Genomic DNA, 19,778 nt, shown 5'->3' with positions numbered 1-19,778 from the left:
ACCCAGGACCACAACAGAGCCCCCAGGAGCCCCGCGAAACCCCCAGGACCCCAGAAACGACTCCAGGACATAAACAGAGCCCCCAGGACCACAACAGAGCCCCCAGGACCCCAGAACAAACTCCAAGACACCAACAGAGCCCCCCGGACACCAACAGCAACCCCAGGACCACAACAGAGCACCCAAAACCCCAGCAAAGACCCCAGGACCCCAACAGAGACCCCACGACCCCTAACAGAGCCCCCAGGACCCCAGCGAACACCCCAGGACCCCAACAGAGATCCCAGGACCCCAGCGAAGACCCCAGGACACCAACAGAGACCCCAAGACCCAAACAGAGCCCCCAGGAGCCCAGCAAAACCTCCAGGACGTCAATAGACACTCCAGGACCCCAGCAAAGACCCGAGGACCGCAACAGAGCCCCCAGGACTCCACCAGAGCCTCCAGGACCCCAACAGACCCCCCCAGAACCACAGAGAAGACCACAGGACACCAACAGAACCCCCAAAACACCAACAGAGCCCCCACGACCCCAGCGAATATCCCAAGGCCCCAAAAGAGCCCCCAGGACCCCAACAGAAGCCCCCAGGATGCCAACAGAGCCCCCAGGGCCCCAGCGAAGAGCCCAGGACCCCAGCGAAGTCCCCAGGAATCCAACAGAGCCTGTAAGACCCCAAGGAAACCCCCAGGACCCCAACAGAGCCCTCAGGAGACCAACAGAGCCTCCAGAACCCCAGTGAAGACCCCAGACCACAACAGAGACCCTAGAACACCAGCAGAGCCCCCAGTACACCAGCGAAGACCCTAGGACCCCAGCAGAGCTCCCAGTACCCCAGCGAAGACCCCAGGACACCAACAGAGCCCCCAAAACTCCAACAGAGCTCCCAGGACACCACCGAATACCCCAAGACCACAACAGAGCCTCCAGGAACCCAACAGAGCCCCCAGGACCCCAGCAAAACCCAGAGGACCCCAACAGAGCACCCAGGACCCCAACAGAGTCCCCAGGACCCCAGCGAAGACCCCAGAAAACAAACAGAGAACCCAGGACACCAACACAGCCCCCAGGACCCCAACAGAGCCCGTAGGACCCTAGAGAAGACCACAGGACACCAACAGAGCCCCCAAAACCACAACAGAGCCTACAGGAACCCAGCGAATACTCCAAGACCCCAACAGAGCCCCAAGGACCCCAACAGAGCCTCCAGGAACCCAGCAAAACCCACATAACACCAACAGAGCCCTTAGCACCCCAACATAGTCCCCTGGACTTCAGCGAAGACCCCAGGACACCAACAAAGCCCCCAGGACCCCAGCAGAGCCTGCAAGACCCCAAGGAAACCCCCAGGACCACAAAAGAGCCCCCAGGACCCCAACAGAGCCCCCAGCACTTCAGCGAAACCCACAGGACCGCAACAGATCCGCCAAAACACCAACAGAGCACCCAGCACCCCAGCGAAGACCCTAGGACACCAACAGATCCCCAGGACACCAATAGAGCCCCCAGGACCACAGCAAAGACCCCAGGACACCAACACAGCCCCCAAAACTCCAACAGAGCTCCCAGGACCCAAGCGAATACCCCAAGACCCCAACAGAGCCGCCAGGACCCCAACAGAGCCCCCAGGACCCCAGAGAAGACCCCAGGACCCAAACAGAGCCCCCAGGACACCAATAGAGCCTCCAGAACACCAGCGAAACCCCCAGGACACCAGCGAAACCCCCAGGACCGCAACAGAGACCCCAGGACCCCAGCGAAGACCCCAGGACCCCAACAGAGCCCCCAGGACACCAACAGAGCCTCCAGGACCCCAACAGAGCCCACAGGAAACGACTGAAGTTCCCAGGATACCAACTGAGCCCCCAGGACCCCAGCGAAGACCCCAGGACACCAACAGAGCCCCCAGGACCCAAACAGAGCCTCCAGGACCCCAGCGAACACTTCAAGATGCCAACAGACACACCAGGACACCAACAGAGCCTCCAGGACCCCAGCAAAACCCACAGGACTGCAACAGATCCCCCAGGACACCAACAGAGCCCCCAGGACCCCAACGAAACCTCCAGGACCACAACAGAGACCCCAGGACACCAGTCAAGCCCCCAGGACCCCAGTGAAGACCGTAGAACACCAACAGAGCCCCCAGGACACACCAACAGAGCCCCCAGGACGACAGCAAATATGCCAGGACACCAGCAGAGCCCCCAAAACTCCAGCAGAGCCCCCAAATCTCCAACAGAGCCCCCAGGACCCCCACAGAGAACCCAGGACCCCAGCAACACCGAGAGGACACCAACAGAGCCCCCAGGACCACAACAGAGCACCCACAACCCCAGCGAAGATGCCAGTACGCAAACAGAGCCCCCCGGACACCAACAGAGCCTCCAGGAAACCAGCGAAATCCCCAGGACCACAACAGAGCCCCCAGGACCGCAACAGAGCCCCCACGAATCCAACAGAGACCCCAAAACTTTAGCGAAACCCACAGGACCGCAACAGATCCCCCAAAACACCAACAGAGCCCCTAGGACCCCAGCAAAGACTCCAGGACACCAACAGACCCCCCAGGACACCAGCAGAGACCCCAGGACCCCAGCGAACACCCTAGGACACCAACAGATCCCCCAGGACACCAACAGAGCCCCCAAAACTCCAACAGAGCTCCCAGGACCCCAACGAATACCCCACGACCGCAGCAGAGTCCACAGGACCCCAACAGAGCCCCCAGGACTCCAGCGAAGACCCTAGGACACCAACAGAGCCCCCAGGACACCAACAGAGCCTCCAGGACCCCAGCAAAACTCCCAGGACCCCAGCGAAACCCCGAGGAATGCAACAGAGACCCCAGGACCCCAGCGAAGACCCCAGGACCACAACAGAGCCCCCAGGACACCAACAGAGGCCCCAGGACCCCAACGAAGACCTGAGGACCACAACAGAGCCCCCAGGACACCAACAGAGCCTCCAGGACCCCAAAAGAGCCCCCAGGACCCCAGTGAAATCCCCAGGACACCAACTGAGCCCCCTGGACCTCAAAAGAGCCCACTGGACACCAGCGAAGACCCCAGGACACCAACAGAGCCCCCAAAACCACAACAGAGCCTCCAGGACCCCAGCAGAACCCACATAACCGCAACAAATCCCCCAGGACACCAACAGAGCCCCCAGGACACCAGCGAAGACCCCAGGACCACAACAGAGACCCCAGGACACCAGCAGAGCCTCCGGGACACCAGCAAAGACCCTAGGACACCAACAGAGCCCCCAGGACTTCAACACAGCCCCCAGTACCACAGCGAAGACCCCAGGACACCAACAGAGCCCCCAAAATTCCAACAGAGCCCCCAGGACCCCAGCGAATATCCCAAGACCACAACAGAGCCCCCAGGACCCCAACAGAGAGCCCAGGACCCAGCAAAACCCAGAGGACACCAACAGAGTCCCCAGGACCCAAACAGAGCCCCCACGACCCCAGCAAAGACGCCAGGACCCCAACAGAGCCCCCCGGACACCAACAGCACCTCCAGGACCCCAGCGAAAACCCCAGGACTGCAACAGAGCCCCCAGGACCCCAACAGAGCCCCCAGGACCCCAGCAAAGCCCCCAGGACCCCAACAAAGCCCCCAGGACCCCAACAGAGCCCCCAGGACCCCAGCAAAGCTTGTAGGACACCAGTGAAGCCCCCAGGACTCTAACAGAGCCCCCAGGTCCCCAGTGAACACCCCGACACCCCAGTGAACAACCCAGGACCCCAGGGAAGACACCAAGACACTAGTGAAATCCCCAGGACCCTAGTTAACACCCCGAGACCCCTGTGAAAATCCCAGGACCTTAGTGAACACCCCAGGACACCAGTGCAGACCCCGAGATCCCAGTGAAAACCCCAGGACCCAAGTGAACACCCTGAGACCCCAGTGAAAGCCCAGAGACCCCAGTAAACACTCCAGGACCCTGGTGAACACCCCACGATCTCAGTGAAGACCCCGAGACACCAGTGAACACCCCGAGACCCCAGTGAACTCCCCAGGACCCTAGTGAAAACCCCAGGACCCCAGTGAACACCCCCGGATTTTACTGAACACCCCAAGACCCCAGTGAACACCCCAGGACACCAGTCAACACCCCGAGACCCTAGTGGACTCCCCATGACCCCAGTAATCACCCCAGGAACCTAGTGAAGACCCCGAGACCCTAGTGAACATACCGAGGCCCCTGTGAACACCTCAGGAGCCCAGGAAAGACCCTGAGACACTAGTGAAAACCCCAGGACCCCTGTGAACAGCCCGAGACCCCAGTGAACACCCCAGGACCCCAGTGAAGACCCGGAGATGCTAGTGAACACCCCCAGACCCCAGTGAAGGTGCTGAGACCCCAGTGAAGACCCCGAGACCCCACTGAATACACCAGGACCCCAGTGAAGACCCCAGAACCCCAGAGAACACCCAGAGACTCCAGTGAAGGTTCTGAGACCCCAGTGGACACGCCAGGACCCCAGACTGCATGTGTGTCCCTGGCATGTCTGTGTCACCGCACACACGTGTCCCCAGCATGTCCGGAGCTGCACAAGGCTCCCGTGGGTGCACGTCTGAGCGTCCTCAGCACACGCCTGCCCCAGCGCCCGGCAGCGTGTGCGTGTCGCCGCGTGTCGCCGCATCCCCAGCCCGTCCCCCTCGCCCGCCCCGTCCTCCCCACCGCGTCCCCACGCGTGGTGGAGCACCCGGAGGCGTCGAGCACGGGCGTGCCGGGCCGTGTCGCCCGACGGGCTGCGGCTTGTCCCGACGCGTCGACGGGGCCGGGCGCAGTGCTGCCAGTGTTCCCAGGACCAGCCCTGCTCCCACGCCAGGCGACAGCGGCCACCTAACTGGGAGACACCGGCCACCCAACTGGGAGACACCGGCCACCCAACTGGGAGACACTGGGCACCCAACCGGGCAACACCAACCACCCAACTGGGTGACGCCGACCACCGAAGCCGGGTGACGCCAAGCCAGGAAGCGGGGCCGGCGCGGCGACGGGGCCGGATGAGGCGCGGCTGCGACGCCATGGCGGTGGGGCCCACCTAGGGGTGTCATGGCCGCCCCGCGGGCGCGGGCGCTGGCCGCCATCCGCGCCGAGGTGCGGCGGCACGAGGGGGCCAAGCGGCAGCTGGAGCGGCTGGGCCGGCTGGCGCAGGCGGTGCCGGACGCGCGGCTGCGGGAGGGCCTGGCCGCCGGCCTGCGCGCCATGCACGGTGAGGGGCGGACAGGGGGACGGACGGGGGGATGGAGGGAGGGGTGGACAGAGGGATGGACGGAGGGACAGAGGGATGGAGGGGTGGAGGGATGGACGGGGGGATGGACAGAGGGATGGAGGAATGGATGGACGGACGGATGGAGGGATGGAGGGATGGACAGACGGAGGGACAGATGGACGGATGGACAGAGGGATGGACGGAGGGATGGACAGACAGACGGACAGAGGGATGGAGGGATGAAGGGATGGACAAATGGACAGACGGATGGATGGAGGGATGCACGGATGGACGGAGGGGTGAAGAGATGCCTGGCTGGTGGACGGATGGATGGACAGACAGGTGGACAGAGGAATGGACGGAAGGACAGAGGGACGGGCAGACAGATGGACGGGTGGCTGGCGGGTGGCTGGCTGGGTGGATGGACAGACGGACAGGCGGATGGATGGAGGGACAGGTGGACAGAGGGATGGACGGAGGGGTGGATGGACGGATGGACAGGCGGAGGGATGGAGGGATGGACGGACAGCTGGCGGGTGGATGGATGGACAGACAGGCGGACAGAGGGAGGGATGAAGGGATGACGGACAGACAGACAGACAGGAGATGCTGTCAGCCCCCCCTGACCCACAGCACGCACCCACTGGGGGCCCCCCTGTGCCCACCCCCACGCCGGGGGTGCCCAGCCCAGCTCAGAGGGGGGTCCCTGAGCCCCCCCCCCCCCCCCCCTCCCCGGGGCCACCCCAAAGCGGGGGGGCTGCAGCCCCCGGGCACGGCCGAGGCCCAGTCGCAGTCCCCCCCTGGGCTGAGGTCCAGACCCCCCCCGCACCATCCCCCCACCGCAGGAACCCAGCTGGGGGGGCGAGGGGGGTTGGGGGGTCGCGGGCCCCCCTGGCTGCCGCGGTTCCTCCGTCGAGGCGGTTTCCGGCGCTGCGGTCGGTGACGTGGGGCTCTTCCGCACCCCGGCGCTCGCGGGGGGGGGGGGGGCCCTGCTGCTGGAAAGGGGGGGGGGGGGACACCCACAATTTGGGGGGCCCCACGGATTTTTGGGGGGGGGTGTCTCTCCCCCCAGGTGGGTGGCCGGTGGGATGGCGTCACTGGGAGCACGGGTGTGGGTGCACGTCACCCCCCCCCGGCCCCCCCCCCCCCGGTGCTGAACCCCCGCATCCCTGTGCCCCCCCCCCCGCCCCCCCAAACTTCGTGCGCTGGCATCTCCCCAGCGCGGTTGCCATGGTGACGGGAAGCAGGGGGGATGCCTGGTTGCTAAGCGCCCGCGAAGTGGTACCCACCGCCAGCACGGGGGGGGGGGACAGGACCCCCCCAGAGCCCAGCTCCCACCCGCGGGGGGTGGCTGCGCCCCAGTTCGGGGGGAGCACTGGGGGGGAGGCAGGGTCTGGTGCTGTGGGGTGGGGTCACGGCTGTCCCTGGGGGGGGGTTCAGACCTCGCATGACCCCGTCCCATCCCCCTCCCGTGGCGTGGGTCGTGGTGTCACGACAGCCACGCCTGAGCGATGGGGGGGCTGCTGGGGGGCACTGGGAGGGACTGGGCTGTACTGGGGTGGGGGGGGGGCAGCACTGGCACCATGGGGGGAGCTGAGACGCCCCCCCCCCCCCAGCCTGGCAGTGGGACCCCCCCCGGCAGTCAGAGGGGACAAAGTCGGGGGCTCGGGGGGTGCCCCCCCTCCGCTGGGGGGGGCCGTGGGGGGGCCGCGCCGCACGTCTCGCCGTGGGCCGTGGGCGCGTTGCCGGGACGACGCGCCCAGCTCCGTCACGAGCCCCGGCACGGTGCCAGCCACCGGGGGGGACACGCCACGGCCACCACCCCACGGCCACCCGGGGGGTGTCCGTCTGTCCCCAGCGCCATGTCCATCCCCAAACCCCATGGCTGTCCCCAAACCCCCTGTCCGTCTGTCCCCATGGCTGTCCCCAAACCCCGTGTCTGCCCCCATGCCCCATGTCCATCTGTCCCCACGCCTGGTGTCTGTCTGTCCCCACAACTGTTGTCTGTCCCCAGCACCTTGTCCATCCCCAAACCCCATATCTGTCCCCAAACCCCCTGTCCGTCTGTCCCCATGGCTGTCCCCAAACCCCATGTCTGTCCCCAAGCCCTGTGTCTGTCTGTCCCCAGGCCCCGTGTTTGTCTGTCCCTTGACACCGTGTCTGTCCCCACGCCCCGTGTCCATCCCCCACGCTGTGTCCGTCTGTCCCCAACATGATGCCTGTCCCTATGGCCTGTGTCCATCTGTCCCCACACCCCGTTTCTGTCCCTTGGCACCGTGTCTGTCCCCAACGCCGTGTCTGTCTGTCCCCAGGCCCCATGTCTGTCTGTCCCCACACCTCATGTCTGTCCCCAGGCCCCGTGTACCCCCCCACAGGGACATTAAAGTGTGGCTGCGGGCGTGGCCGGGGGGGTCACGCTGGGGGGGGCCGGGGAGGGGGACGCGACAGCCGGGGAGGTGGCCGGGCGTGGGGGGGGCCTGGGCTGGGTGCCGCGGGTGGGTGCCGCGGGTGGGTGCCGCGGCCGGGCCCCCATCACCAGCCCCGCCGTTGCCATGGCAACCGGATGCGGAGGGTTTCTGCGCCGCTGCTAAAAAACGCCAGAAAGCGGCGGCCGGGGCCTGCGCGTGTCTGCGGCCCCCCCGGGCCCCCCAGCCCCCTCCGGGCCCCCCCCCGTCCCCCCCCCGGGCCCCCCCGGCCCCCCAGTGCTGCAGGGGGAGGGGAGGGGGGGGACTGGGGGGGGTGCAGGGTGCTGGGAGACGTGGAACAAGGGAGAGAGGCGGGGAGGGAGGGAAGGAGGGAGGGATGGGGACAGGGATGGAGGGATGGGGACAGAGATGGAGGGATGGGGACAGGGATGGAGGGATGGAGGGAGAGACGGAGAGATGGAGGGATGGAGACAGAGATGGAGGGATGGAGGGATGCAGGGATACAGGAATGGAGGGCTTCAGGGATGGAGGGATGGAGACAGGGATAGAGGGATGCAGGGATGCAGGGATGGATGGAGGGATGCAGGGAGGGAGGCGGAGGAGTGGGGGAGGGCTGGAGGGAGGGCCGGGGGGGTGGGTGCAGGGCGGAGGGAGGGCTGGAGGCTGGGGGGGGGGTACGGTGAGGGGGTGGGGGGGGCAGGGCAGTGTCGGGCAGCGCGGGCAGGTGGCGGGGGAGGGGGGGGGGGGGCCCGGAGCGCTCGCGCCTGCCCGGTAGCGGCGGGGCCGCCGCCCGCCCCCTCCCCCGGCCCGGCCCCGGCAGCGGCGAATGGCGGAGAGCGGCGGCCCCGGCCCCCCCTCCGGCCGCGCAGGGCCCCCCCCGCCGGGCCCCGGCCCCCCCGCGCCCCCCCCCCCAGCCGCCGCCAAGGACGAGCCCGTCGGGGCGCAGCCGTGAGCCCCGCTGCCGGGGGGTCCCGGGCATGGCCCCCCCCGCCCCATAACCCCCCATAACCCCCACCCCCACCCCCCCATCCCTCCATCTCCCTCCCCACCGCTGAGCGGGGGGGATCCCCCCTCCCCCCCGATTCCCCCTGGTGTCTAACCCCGGGGTGGGGGGGTGGGGGGGTTGGATTTGGGTAGGGGGGGTGGGGGGGGGCGCGGCGGCGGTGCCAACCCCTCCGGGGGCGGGCGAGCGGCGAAGGCTTCGGGGAGGCAGGGCCGGGGGTGGGGACCGCGCCGAGCATCCTCCCGGAGCCGGCGGGCGCGGAGCCGGCGAGGGTAGGCGAGCGGGGGGGGGCACAGTGAATTGGGCGGGGGGGGAGCTCTGCCTGACCCCCCGGCGGCCGTGGGAAGGGGCGGGGGGCTTTGCCCTGCCCGCACCCATGAGCAGGACCACCGGCCTCCAGCGCCGGACCACCTACCTCATCTCGCTCACCCTGGTCAAGCTCGAGTCGGTGGCAACCCCGGGGGAGGGGGAGCAAGAAGCGGGGGGCGGGGGGGGCAGCGATGGACCCCCCAACCCCGGGGGGCTGGCGGCGGGGCCCGCTGCCCGCTCCGAAGACCCCCACGGCGGCGGTGGCAAAACCAAGAGGCCCGAGCGGCTTTTCCAACGCCAAGACGCTCTCTGGATAAGTACAACCGGTTGCGGCCCCCCCGAGGTCCAGCTCCCCCCCGGCAGCCCCCGGACCCCCAGTCCGGGCCCGACCCCCCCCACCCCCGGCGAAGCTTCGGGCTCGGTCGGCTTCGCCGAACCCCGCGACGGGCATGGAGCCCACCGCCCTCGCTCGCCCGCCTCGACGCCCGCCGCCGGACCCCCCGCCGTCCCCCCCAAACCCGACCCGGCCTCGCTGCCCCCCGCCGTGCCCCCCAAACCTGACCCGGCCTTGCTTCCCCCTCCCCCCGCCGTCCCCCCCAAACCCGACCCGGCTTCGTTGCCCCCTGCCGTCCCCCCTAAACCCGACCCAGCCTCGCTGCCCCCCGCCATCCCCCCCAAACCAGACCCCCTCGCTCGGGGGGCCAAGGGCACCTTGGAGACACCGGGGGAATGGGGTCAAAGCCCCCCGGAGTGCCCCCAGCCCTCAGCGCCCCCCCGCCGCCCACTGCTGGGCCAAGCCAGCTGGGGGGGTCCCGCCGAGGGTCCCCCTGCCGGGGGGAGACCCCCCACCCATGCCACCCCGGGGGTCTCGTCCCCGCACCCCGCCGCCGGCGCTCGCCGCCTGCGCCTGGCCGGCACCAAACCCTTCAAGACGGTGACAACGAGCGGGGCCAGGGTGGGCCCCGACGCCAAGGGGGGCAAAGGCCCCCCCAAGCCCCCCGGCAGCCGCCTCTCCTGGCCCGAGGGCGAGGGCAAAGGGCGTCCCAAAGTGGGGGGCAAAGCGGGCGCCGAGGGGACCCCGCGGCCGCTGGCCAGGGCTCGGCTGTCCCCCCGCAAAGGGAAAAGCAAGACCCTGGATAACAGCGATTTGCACCCGGGGCCGGGGGTCTTGACCCCAGCGCCTGTGCCCCCCCCCGCCGAGACGGGGCTGAAGCGGGGGCGCGAAGGCGGCCGAGCCTCCACCCGCGACCGCAAGATGCTGAAGTTCATCAGCGGGATCTTCACCAAGAGCCCGGCGGCCACCCCCACCCACCCCGCGGCCCCCTGGGCCCTGCTCAGCGCCGACCTAGGCAGGGGGACCCCCCCCAGTGAGTACCGGGCTCCGGGGCGGGGGGCCGTGCCTCAGTTTCCCCCCTGATCTGGATGTGGGGAGGGGGCTGGTGGTTGCCCGCGTCTGTACGCCGGGGGGTGGGGGGTGCACCGTGCCTCAGTTTCTCCTGCCTGCCCCGGGTGCAGGGGGGTTGGGGTCATGGAGGGGGTGGGGAGATTGTGCCGTGCCTCAGTTTCCCCTGCCTGACCCGGGTGCAGGGGGGTTGGGGTCCGGGGGGGGGGGGGGGGCTGCTCCCCGTGCCTCAGTTTCCCCTACCTGACCCGGGTGCAGGGGGGTTGGGGTCGTGTGGGGGGGGGGCGGGGTGCTCCCCGTGCCTCGGTTTCCCCACAGGGGGTGGGCATGGGGAGCCGAGGGGGGGGGTTGGGGTGCTCCTGGACACCGGGGTCCCCTCGCTGAGCGTGTCTGTGGGGGGCTGGGACACACACGGGGCAGAAGGACCCGTCTGCGCCCCACGGCTGGGGGGGGTCAATGGGTGCTGTGGCATAGGCGGGGGTGGGGGGGGGTCCTGTGCCTCAGTTTCCCCCCCCAGCGCTGACCCCTCACCCTTCCGTCCCTGTCACCGTCCGTGCGTCGCACACTTGTGCGTCCCTCTGCCCCACAGCCGCCCCGTGCCCGTCCATCCGTCCCTCCCGGTGCCGTGGGGCGCGTGGGCACCCCACCCGGATGGGGTTGCGGGGACACCCGGGGGTGGCAGCTCAGCATTAACCCCTTGCCCGCCGTGCCCCTGGGGGGGGTGTGGGGGAGGCTGCCCATGGCACGGGGGAAACTGAGGCACGGGGGGGTGGGAGGGGGGAGACCCCCTGACTCTGCCCTGCCTCAGTTTCCCTTGGGGAGGAGGTGAGGTGCCATGCTGCCGGGGGGTGGGGGGGTGGGCAGGGTGCGTGGGCGGCACGGGCAGCGTCCTCGTGTCGCACCACGGCCTCGTGCCACGCCGTGAGCCTGTGCCACGCCATGTGCTTGTGTCACGCCACGTCCTCGTGACACGGTGCGTGCGTGTGTCACGCTATGTGCTTGTGCTGTGCCACGTCCTTCTGTCACGCCGTCTGCTTGTGTCATATCACAGCCTCGTGCCACGCCATGTGCTTGTGTCATACCATGTCCTCGTGACACGTTGCGTGCGTGTGTCACGCTGTGAGCCTGTGCCATGCCACATGCTTGTGCCACGCCGTGTGCTTGTGTCATGCCGTGTCCTCATGACATGTCACATGCTTGTGTCATGCTATGTGCTTGTGTCACGCCGTGTCTTCCTGCCACACCATGTGCTTGTGTCACACCCCCCCTGCTTGTGTCATGCCACACCCTTGTGTCACGCCATCTGCTTGTGTCACGCCGTGTCCTCGTGCCATGCTGTGCACTTGTGTCACTCCACGTGCTTGTGTTGTACCATGTCCTCGTGCCATGCCACGTGCTTGTGTCACTCCGTGTGCTTGTGTCACACCCTGTGCTTGTGCTGTGCCACGTCCTCGTGCCTTGCCATGTGCTTGTGCCACGGCACGTGCTTGTGTCGTACCATGTCCTCGTGTCACACCGTCTGCTTGTGTCATGCCATGTCCTCGTGACATGTCATGTGCTTGTGTCACGCCATGTCTTCCTGCCACGCCGTGTGCTTGTGCTGTGCCATGTCCTCCTGCCTCACCATGTGCTTGTGCCGCACTACGTGCTTGTGTCATACCACGTCCTCGTGTCACGCCATCTGCTTGTGTCACACTGTGTGCTTGTGCCATGCCGTGTACTTGTGCCGTGCCACGTCCTCGTGACATGTCAAGTGCTTGTGTCACGCTATGTGCTTGTACCATGCCACGTCCTCGTGCCTTGCCATGTGCTTGCACCATGCCATGTGCTTGTGTCACGCTACATGCTTGTGTCATACCACGTCTTCGTGTCACACTATCTGCTTGTGTCACGCCATGTGCTTGTGTCACGCCGTGTGCTTGTACCATGCCACGTCCTCGTGCCACACCATGTGCTTATGTCATGTTGCGTGCTTGTGTCACGCCGTGTGCTTGTGCCATGCCACGTGCTGTGCCACGTCCTCATGTCACTCTGTCTGCTTGTGTTGCACTGTGTGCTTGTGCCATGCCATGTCCTTGTGTCATGCCATGTGCTTGTGTCACACTGTGCACTTGTGTCATGCCGTGTCTTCATGACACGCCGTGTGCTCGTGCCGTGCCACGTCCTCGTGCCTTGCCATGTGCTTGCGCCACGCCATGTGCTTGTGTCACGCTACATGCTTGTGTCATACCACGTCTTCGTGTCACGCTACATGCTTGTGTCATGCCTTGTCCTCGTGCCACACCGTGCGCTTGTGTCACACCCTGTGCTTGCGCCGTGCCACGTTCTCATGCCCTGCCCACGCTGGTGCCCGCCATGTTCTCGTGCGCCGCCTCCATCAGCTCCTCATGCCCATCGTGTGCCACACCGTGTCCTTGTGCCACGCCATCATGTACTGATACCCATCACGTCCCTGTGCCGGTCGTGTTACCGCACCACGCCACGCCCTCGCGCAACGCCACGCCCTCGCGCCGTGTCGCATCCCGATGCCCACCGTGTCCCGGTGCCCACGTGTCCCCAGGCCACGCCACATTGTCCGGCCACACCGCGTCCTCTTGCCTGCCATGTCCTGGTGCCCGTGGCCACGTCCCCGTCCCTGCCACGTCGCATCTCGGCGTCCCTCCCGCCGCCCCCGCCAGGCTCGGTGCCGTTGCTTGGTGACGGCTGGTGGCCGCCCACGCGGGATGCTGCCAGCGACGCTGCCGCAGGGCTGGGGGCGACCGCGCCGGCAGGTGCCGGGGTGCCCGGGCACCCTCTCACCTCTCTCCTCCCCACAGAGGCCTTGGTGAACAGCCAGGAATGGACCCTGGGCCGCTCCGTCCCCGAGATCCGGCTGGTGGGTACCGTGGCCCCGTGGCCCCGCCGTGCGTCCTCCCACCCTCGCCCACCTTGACAGCCCCTCTGCCCTCTCCGCAGGGCGTCCTGGGCAGCAGCAAGAGCGGGAAGTCAGCGCTCGTCCACCGCTTCCTCACCGGCTCCTACGTGGGCCTGGAGCCCACCGAAAGTGAGTGGCCGTGGAGATGGGCGTGGCAGTGGGGCTGGACGCGAGCGTGGGCCTGAGCTTGGTCATGGGGTGGGCGAAGCCCTGGGGATGGGCAAGGCCATGGGGATGGGCGTGGCCATGGGGATGGGCAAGGCCACGGTGCTTGACATGGCCATGGTGGTGAACATGGCCATGGTGCTTGGCACGGCCACGAAGGTGGGCATGGCCATGGAGATGGACAAGTCTGTGGTGCTGGGCATGGCCATGGTGGTGGACATGGCCATGGGGACAGACAAGGCCATGGTGCAGGGCATGGCCATGGCAGTGGACAAGGCCATGGTGCTTGGCATGGTCACGGTTGTGGGCATGGCCATGAGGACAGGCAAGGCCATGGTGCAGGGCATGGCCATCGTGATGGACCAGGCCACAGCGCTTGGCATGGCCGTGGTGGTGGACATGGCCACAGAGATGGACAAGGCCAAGGTGTTGGGCATGGGCATGGCCATGGGCGTGGACAAGGTCATGGTGCTGGGTATGGCCATGGGGATGGACAAGGCCATGGTGCTTGACATGGCCAAGTCATGGGGACAGTCAAGGCCATGGGGCTGCACGTCAAGGTGCTGGGCATGGCCATGGGCGTGGACAAAGTCATGGGGACAGTCAAGGCCATGGGGCTGGACAAGACCATGGGGTGGACAAGGCCATGGGGCTGGACATGGCCACGGGGCTCTCCCTCTCCTCCTCCCGGCTCCAGGTGGTCAGTTCAAGCGCGAGGTGACGGTCGATGGCCAGAGCCACCTCCTGCTCATCCGGGAGGAAGGAGAACCCCCGGACGCCAAGGTAGGCAGGGGCTGGGGGCCAGGGGAGCCGTGCTGGCCGGTGCCGAGCCCTGACCCCTGCCCGCGTCCCCCCCCCCAGTTTGCCAGCTGGGCAGACGCCGTCATCTTCGTCTTCAGCCTGGAGAACGAGAGCAGCTTCGAGGAGGTGACGCAGCTGCACGCGCTGCTTAGCGGCTACTGGGGCACCAGCGAGGTGGCCCTGGCGCTGGTGGGCACCCAGGGTGAGCTGGGGACGTGGGGCCAGCCCCGCGGGGACCAGGAGGGGTCGACCCCCGCCTGACCCGCTGGCTCCCCCCAGACAAGATCAGCTCCTCCAACCCCCGGGTGATCGAGGATGCCCGCGCCCAGGCTCTCTGCGGGGACATGAGGAGGTGCCTCTACTACGAGACCTGCGCCACGTACGGCCTCAACGTCGACCGGGTCTTCACTGAGGGTGGGTGGCCCGGGGCGCCAGGGTCACGGTAGGGCGCGCTGGTGGGGGGCCGAGGGCTGGGGGTGGGTTGGGCAGTGGTGGCCAGGTAGGGCAGGGACCATGGCCAGTGTGGGGTGGCTATCACGGTTGCGTGGGATGGGGCTCGTGGCCAGAGTGGCACAGGACATGGTCAGGTAGATTGGGGACCATGGCCCATGGCCAGGGAGGGATGGGGACCATGACCTCATGGGGTGGGGACTGTGGCTGGTAGTCAGGAGAGGATGGGGACCATGACCAGTGGCTGGGAAGGGATGGGGACCATGACTTTGTGGAATGGGGACTATGGCTGGTGGTCAGGATGGGATGGGGACCATGACCCTGTGGGATGGGGACCATGGCTGGTGGTCAGGATGGGATGGGGACCATGACCCTGTGGGATGGGGAGCATGGCTGGTGGTCAGGATGGGATGAGGACCACGACCTTGTGGGATGGGGACCATGACTGGTGGTCAGGAGGGGATGGGGGCTGTGGCCAGCGCCCGGGGTGGCACAGGAGTCATGTCTGGGTGGGTTGGGGACTGTGGCCGATGTCTGGGGTGGGATGGGGACCGTGGCTGGGGTAGGATGGGTCCGTGGCTGGTGGCTGAGGTGGGACAGGTGCCAAGACCAGATGGGACGGGCAGTGTGGCTGGGTGGGCCAGGAGCCATGTCCGGGTGGGCTGAGGACCATGGTTGGGTGGGCTGGGGACCGTAGCTGGGTGGGACGGGGAGCGTGGCCGGGTGGAACGTGGACAGTGGCCCGGTGGCTGTGGTGGGATGGGGACAGTGGACCAGTGGCTGTGGTGGGATAGGGACCATGGCTGGGTGGGATGGGGACAGTGGCCAGATGGGCTGGAGACTGTGACCCGGTGGGCTGGGGGACGGTGGCCAGGTGGGCGGGGGTCTCAGCGGGGTGGTCCCTCCTGACACCGGGCTCTCGGCACAGTGGCCCAGAAGGTGGTGGCACTGAAGAAGCAGCAGCAGCTCGTGGCGTCCTGCAAGTCCCTGCCCAGCACCCCCAGCCACTCGGCCGCGTCCACCCCCGTTGGGGGCACCCACCCCGGCCAGGTACCCCCCCCCCCCCCCGCCTCGCCCACCCCTCCGGCCGCGGGGCACCAGCGCTGACCCCGTGTCCTGGCCAGGCCAGCAACGGTGGCCACACCAGCGACTACTCGTCCTCGCTGCCGTCCACGCCCAACGTCACCCACCGGGAGCTGCGGAGCGAGACCCCCGCCCCCCTGGGGACCCCCGGCTCCCTGCACCGCGGGGCCAAGCGCCGCACCAGCCTCTTCGCCGTGAGCGCGCCGGGGGGACGCGCGGCGCCCGGGGCGTGGGGGGGGGGGTGGCATGGCAGAACCTCCACCATCCATGGTGTCCCCTGGTGGGATGGTGGCAGTGGGGGACGCATGGAAACCATGGTGTCCCACAGTGGGGTGGTGGCATAGGGGGAAATGTGGGACCCGCGATGTGCCCTGGTGGGGTGGTGGCAGTGGGGGACACGTGGCACCCATGGTGTCCTCCTGGCAGGGGATGGTGGTAGTGGGGTCCTGTGGCACCCACAGTGTCCCCTGGTGGGGTGGTGGCAGTGGGGGACACGTGGAACCCGTGGTGTCCTCCTAGTAGGGTGGTGGCAGAGAGGGACACGTGGCAGTGGGATATTCTCCTGGCAGGGGATGGTGGCAGTGGGGGGCCTGTGGCACCCACGGTGTCCCCTGGTGGGGTGGTGGCAGTGGGGGACACGTGGAACCCGTGGTGTCCTCCTGGTAGGGTGGTGGCAGAGAGGGACACGTGGCAGTGGGATGTTCTCCTGGCAGGGGATGGTGGCAGTGGGGGGTCTGTGGCACCCACGGTGTCCCCTGGTGGGGTGGTGGCAGTGGGGGACACGTGGAACCAGTGGTGTCCTCCTAGTAGGGTGGTGGCAGAGAGGGACACGTGGCAGTGGGATGTTCTCCTGGCAGGGGATGGTGGCAGTGGGGGGCCTGTGGCACCCACAGTGTCCCCGGGTGGGGTGGTGGCAGCGGGGAACATGTGGCACCCACGATGTCCCCTGGTGGGGTGATGGCAGTGGGGGACACGTGGCAAGGGATTGTCCTCCTGGCAGGGGGGTGGTGGGAGTTGGGGGACACGTGGCACCCATGGTGTCCCCTGGTGTGGTGGTAGCAGTGGGATGTCCTCCTGGCAGGGGTGTGGTGGTGGCATAGAGGGACACGTGGCACCCACGGTGTCTCCTGTTGGGCTGGTGGCAGTGGGGGATGTGTGGCAGGGAGGTGTCCTCCTGGCAGGGGGGATCCCACGGTGCCCGGGATGTCCCACGGCAGGGTGGTGGCTTAGGGGCACAGGTGGCACCTGTGTTGTCCCCCAGGCGAGTTGCTGGTGGCACAAGGGAACAGGTGGCATCGTGGTCCCCCCCCCGGCAAGATGGCGATGAGGGACACAGAGGACACCCGGGATGTCCCCACGGTGGGGCTCTGGCAGTGGGGGACACGTGGGCACCCCGGGGTGTCCCAACGGCGGGGTCTTGGTGGTGGGGGACACAGAGGACACCCGGGTTGTCCCCACCATGGGGCTCTGGCAGTGGGGGACACAAAGGACACCCGGGTTGTCCCCACCATGGGGCTCTGGCAGTGGGGGACACATGGGCACCCCGGGTGTCCCGACACCGGGGTCACGGCGGCGGGGGCCGTGTCCCCCCGGGTGCCCCCTGGCAGTGTCCCCACCGTCCCCGTCCCCGCAGACGCGCCGCGGCAGCGACTCGGAGAAGCGGAGCCTGGACAGCCGGGGCGAGGGGGCCGGCAGCGGCCGCGCCATCCCCATCAAGCAGGTCAGCGGGGCGCGGCGGGGCGCGGCGGGGGTCCCCGGCCGTCCCCTCCCTGTCCCCTCACCCACCCTCCGTCCCCAGAGCTTCCTGCTGAAGCGCAGCGGCAACTCCCTCAACAAGGAGTGGAAGAAGAAGTACGTGACCTTGGCCAGCAACGGGCTCCTCTTCTACCACCCCAGCATCAACGTGAGCGTCCCCGTCCCCACCGCTGTCCCCGCGGCGGCGGGGACCCCCACCCTCACCCCCGGCTTGTCCCCGCGGCAGGACTACATCCACAGCACCCATGGGAAGGAGATGGACCTTCTCCGGACCACCGTCAAGGTCCCCGGCAAGCGGCCGCCCCGCGCCATCTCCGCCTGCGGCCCCTCCGCCAGCATCAACGGGCTGGTGAAGGACGTGGGTGGTGGGACGGCGCCCGAGGCTGGAGGTGAGTAACGGGGTGGTGGTGGCGGTGGAGGTTGCGGGGGACCCTCGTGTCACCGGTGCTTCCCCACCCGCAGCCGGTGCCTCGCCAGTGGGGCTCAGCCTCCCGCCGGAGCCAGGGACGAAGGGTGGGGGCAAGGCGGAGCGGTCCCTGCAGCGTTGTGCCTCCGCCTCCAGCGCCAAGCTGTCCAGCTCCGGTGAGTGTCCCCATCATCTCACGCGTGTGGACACGGCCACCTCCCCAGGACAGAGCCAGGGACCTCGCCTGTGGGGACCCCAGGAACCAGGTGGCCCTTGGTGGCCCTGGTGATCCTGGAGGCCACGAAGAACCTGGTGGTGGCCCTGGAGAGCCCAGTGACCCCGGTGGGTTTGGAGGCCTTGGTGGCTCCAGAGGTCCTGGTGATCTTCATGAGCCTGGAGAGCCCAGTGGATCTTGTGGTCTTGGTGGCCTCGGTGACCCTGGTGGCTCTGGTGATCCTGGTAGCCCCATGGTCCTGGTGAACCCAGTGGCTTTGGTGATCCTGGTGGTCCTAGTGATCCCAGTGAGTCTGGTGATCCCAGTGAGCCCAGTGGCCTTGGTAGACTTGGTGACCCTGGTGGCCCTGGTGATCCTGGTGAACCCAGTGGCCTTGGTGACCCTGGTGGTCCTAGTGACCCCAGTGAGCCAGGGCCTTGGTGGACTTGGTGATCCTGGTGGCCCTGGTGATCCTGGTGAATCCAGTGGCCTTGGGGGACTTGGTGACCCTCATGATCCTGGTGACCCTGATGGTCCTATTGACCCCAGTGAGCTGAGTGGCCCTTGCAAGCCTGGTGACCCCAGTGGGCCCGGTGGCTTTGGTGGACTTGGTGACCCTGGTGGCTCCAATGGCTCTTGTGAGCCTGATGGCCCCATTGACCCTGGTGGACTTGGTGATCCTGGTGGTCCCAGTGAACCCAGTGGCCCTGGTGGCCCTGTTGACCCTGGTGGACTTGGTGACCCTGGTGGTCCTAATGACCCCAGTGAACCCAGTGGCCCTGGTGACCCCGTTGACCCTGGTGGACTTGGTGACCTTGGTGGCCCTGGTGACCCTGGTGGCCCCCAGCACACCAGCGTGCGCTCTCCCTGCAGATGGCCCCCCCACCTTCGAGACCATATCCAGCCCCAGCAGCTCGGGCAAAGACCCCCCGCCGTCACCCATGATCGACAGGAAGAAGCACCGGCGGAAGAAGCTGATGACGCCGTCCAAGACGGAGGGCTCGGCCGGGCAGGCGGAAGGTGAGAGCCCCGAGAACGGCGCCCCGAGCCCCGGTCCCTCATGGACGATGGCCACGGAGCCACGGGGACAAAGTCACCACACACCCCCCCCAGGGACAATGCCCCAGGATGCTGCAGAGCTCCAGCGAATGGAGGATCTGGGCCCGATCCTGGCCCCCTCACCCCCTCCCCCCACTCCTTGCCACGCTCAGCCACCGCTGCCCTGCCCCCGCGTCCCCCTCCTCGCTCTGCCACCGCCTGCCACCCTCCTGCACCGTCTCCCCGGGCTTTGCGGGCTCCTCTGGTGACTCTCTCTCCCCCTCTCCTCTCTCTGCTCTCGCTGCCCCGGACCCTCCGCAGCCAAGCGCAAAATGTGGAAATTAAAAAGCTTTGGTAGTTTAAGAAATATTTATAAAACAGGTAACGTGGCGCGTGGCGCGCGGCCTGCTCCACCCATGCATGCGGCCATTCTCCCATCCTCGCCTGCGCCGTCGCAGCCCCGTCCACTCCTCCCCTCCCTGCCCACCGCCCGGGCAGAGATCGGGGGGTCTCAGGGAGCGGGGGGGGTGCTGGGACCACCAGGGTGGGCGCCCCGTTGGGTGCCGGGGGGTGGATATGGG

The 19,778-nt window shown here is 67.7% G+C and overlaps 2 protein-coding genes across 2 annotated transcripts in view; one reads left to right on the top strand and one right to left on the bottom strand.

The window, feature by feature from the left end:
• Positions 1 to 5,045, bottom strand: part of ARHGAP9 (Rho GTPase activating protein 9) — a 30,965-nt gene extending 25,920 nt beyond the window's left edge. Inside the window, exon 1 of the mRNA XM_075445714.1 lies at positions 4,966 to 5,045. Within this exon, the coding sequence (XP_075301829.1) occupies positions 4,966 to 5,045 (80 nt within the window). The remainder of the gene's footprint in view (positions 1 to 4,965) is intronic.
• A 3,539-nt stretch (positions 5,046 to 8,584) lies between these two features.
• The window catches only part of LOC142365156 (arf-GAP with GTPase, ANK repeat and PH domain-containing protein 2-like), a 12,149-nt gene continuing 955 nt past the window's right edge, over positions 8,585 to 19,778 (top strand). The window contains exons 1-14 of the mRNA XM_075445713.1: positions 8,585 to 10,336; positions 13,188 to 13,246; positions 13,327 to 13,414; positions 14,148 to 14,233; positions 14,312 to 14,453; positions 14,531 to 14,665; positions 15,630 to 15,751; positions 15,826 to 15,978; positions 17,418 to 17,504; positions 17,583 to 17,687; positions 17,766 to 17,928; positions 18,002 to 18,121; positions 19,033 to 19,179; positions 19,519 to 19,741. Coding sequence (XP_075301828.1) covers positions 9,037 to 10,336; positions 13,188 to 13,246; positions 13,327 to 13,414; positions 14,148 to 14,233; positions 14,312 to 14,453; positions 14,531 to 14,665; positions 15,630 to 15,751; positions 15,826 to 15,978; positions 17,418 to 17,504; positions 17,583 to 17,687; positions 17,766 to 17,928; positions 18,002 to 18,121; positions 19,033 to 19,179; positions 19,519 to 19,741 — 2,930 coding nt within the window. The 5' untranslated portion in view covers positions 8,585 to 9,036. The remainder of the gene's footprint in view (positions 10,337 to 13,187; positions 13,247 to 13,326; positions 13,415 to 14,147; positions 14,234 to 14,311; positions 14,454 to 14,530; positions 14,666 to 15,629; positions 15,752 to 15,825; positions 15,979 to 17,417; positions 17,505 to 17,582; positions 17,688 to 17,765; positions 17,929 to 18,001; positions 18,122 to 19,032; positions 19,180 to 19,518; positions 19,742 to 19,778) is intronic.

Source organism: Opisthocomus hoazin, chromosome 32 (assembly GCF_030867145.1).
Source record: "Opisthocomus hoazin isolate bOpiHoa1 chromosome 32, bOpiHoa1.hap1, whole genome shotgun sequence".
NCBI lineage: Eukaryota > Metazoa > Chordata > Aves > Opisthocomiformes > Opisthocomidae > Opisthocomus > Opisthocomus hoazin.
The sequence above is the reverse complement of the archived record's forward strand: the minus strand, read 5'-3'. Positions and strand labels throughout refer to the sequence as shown.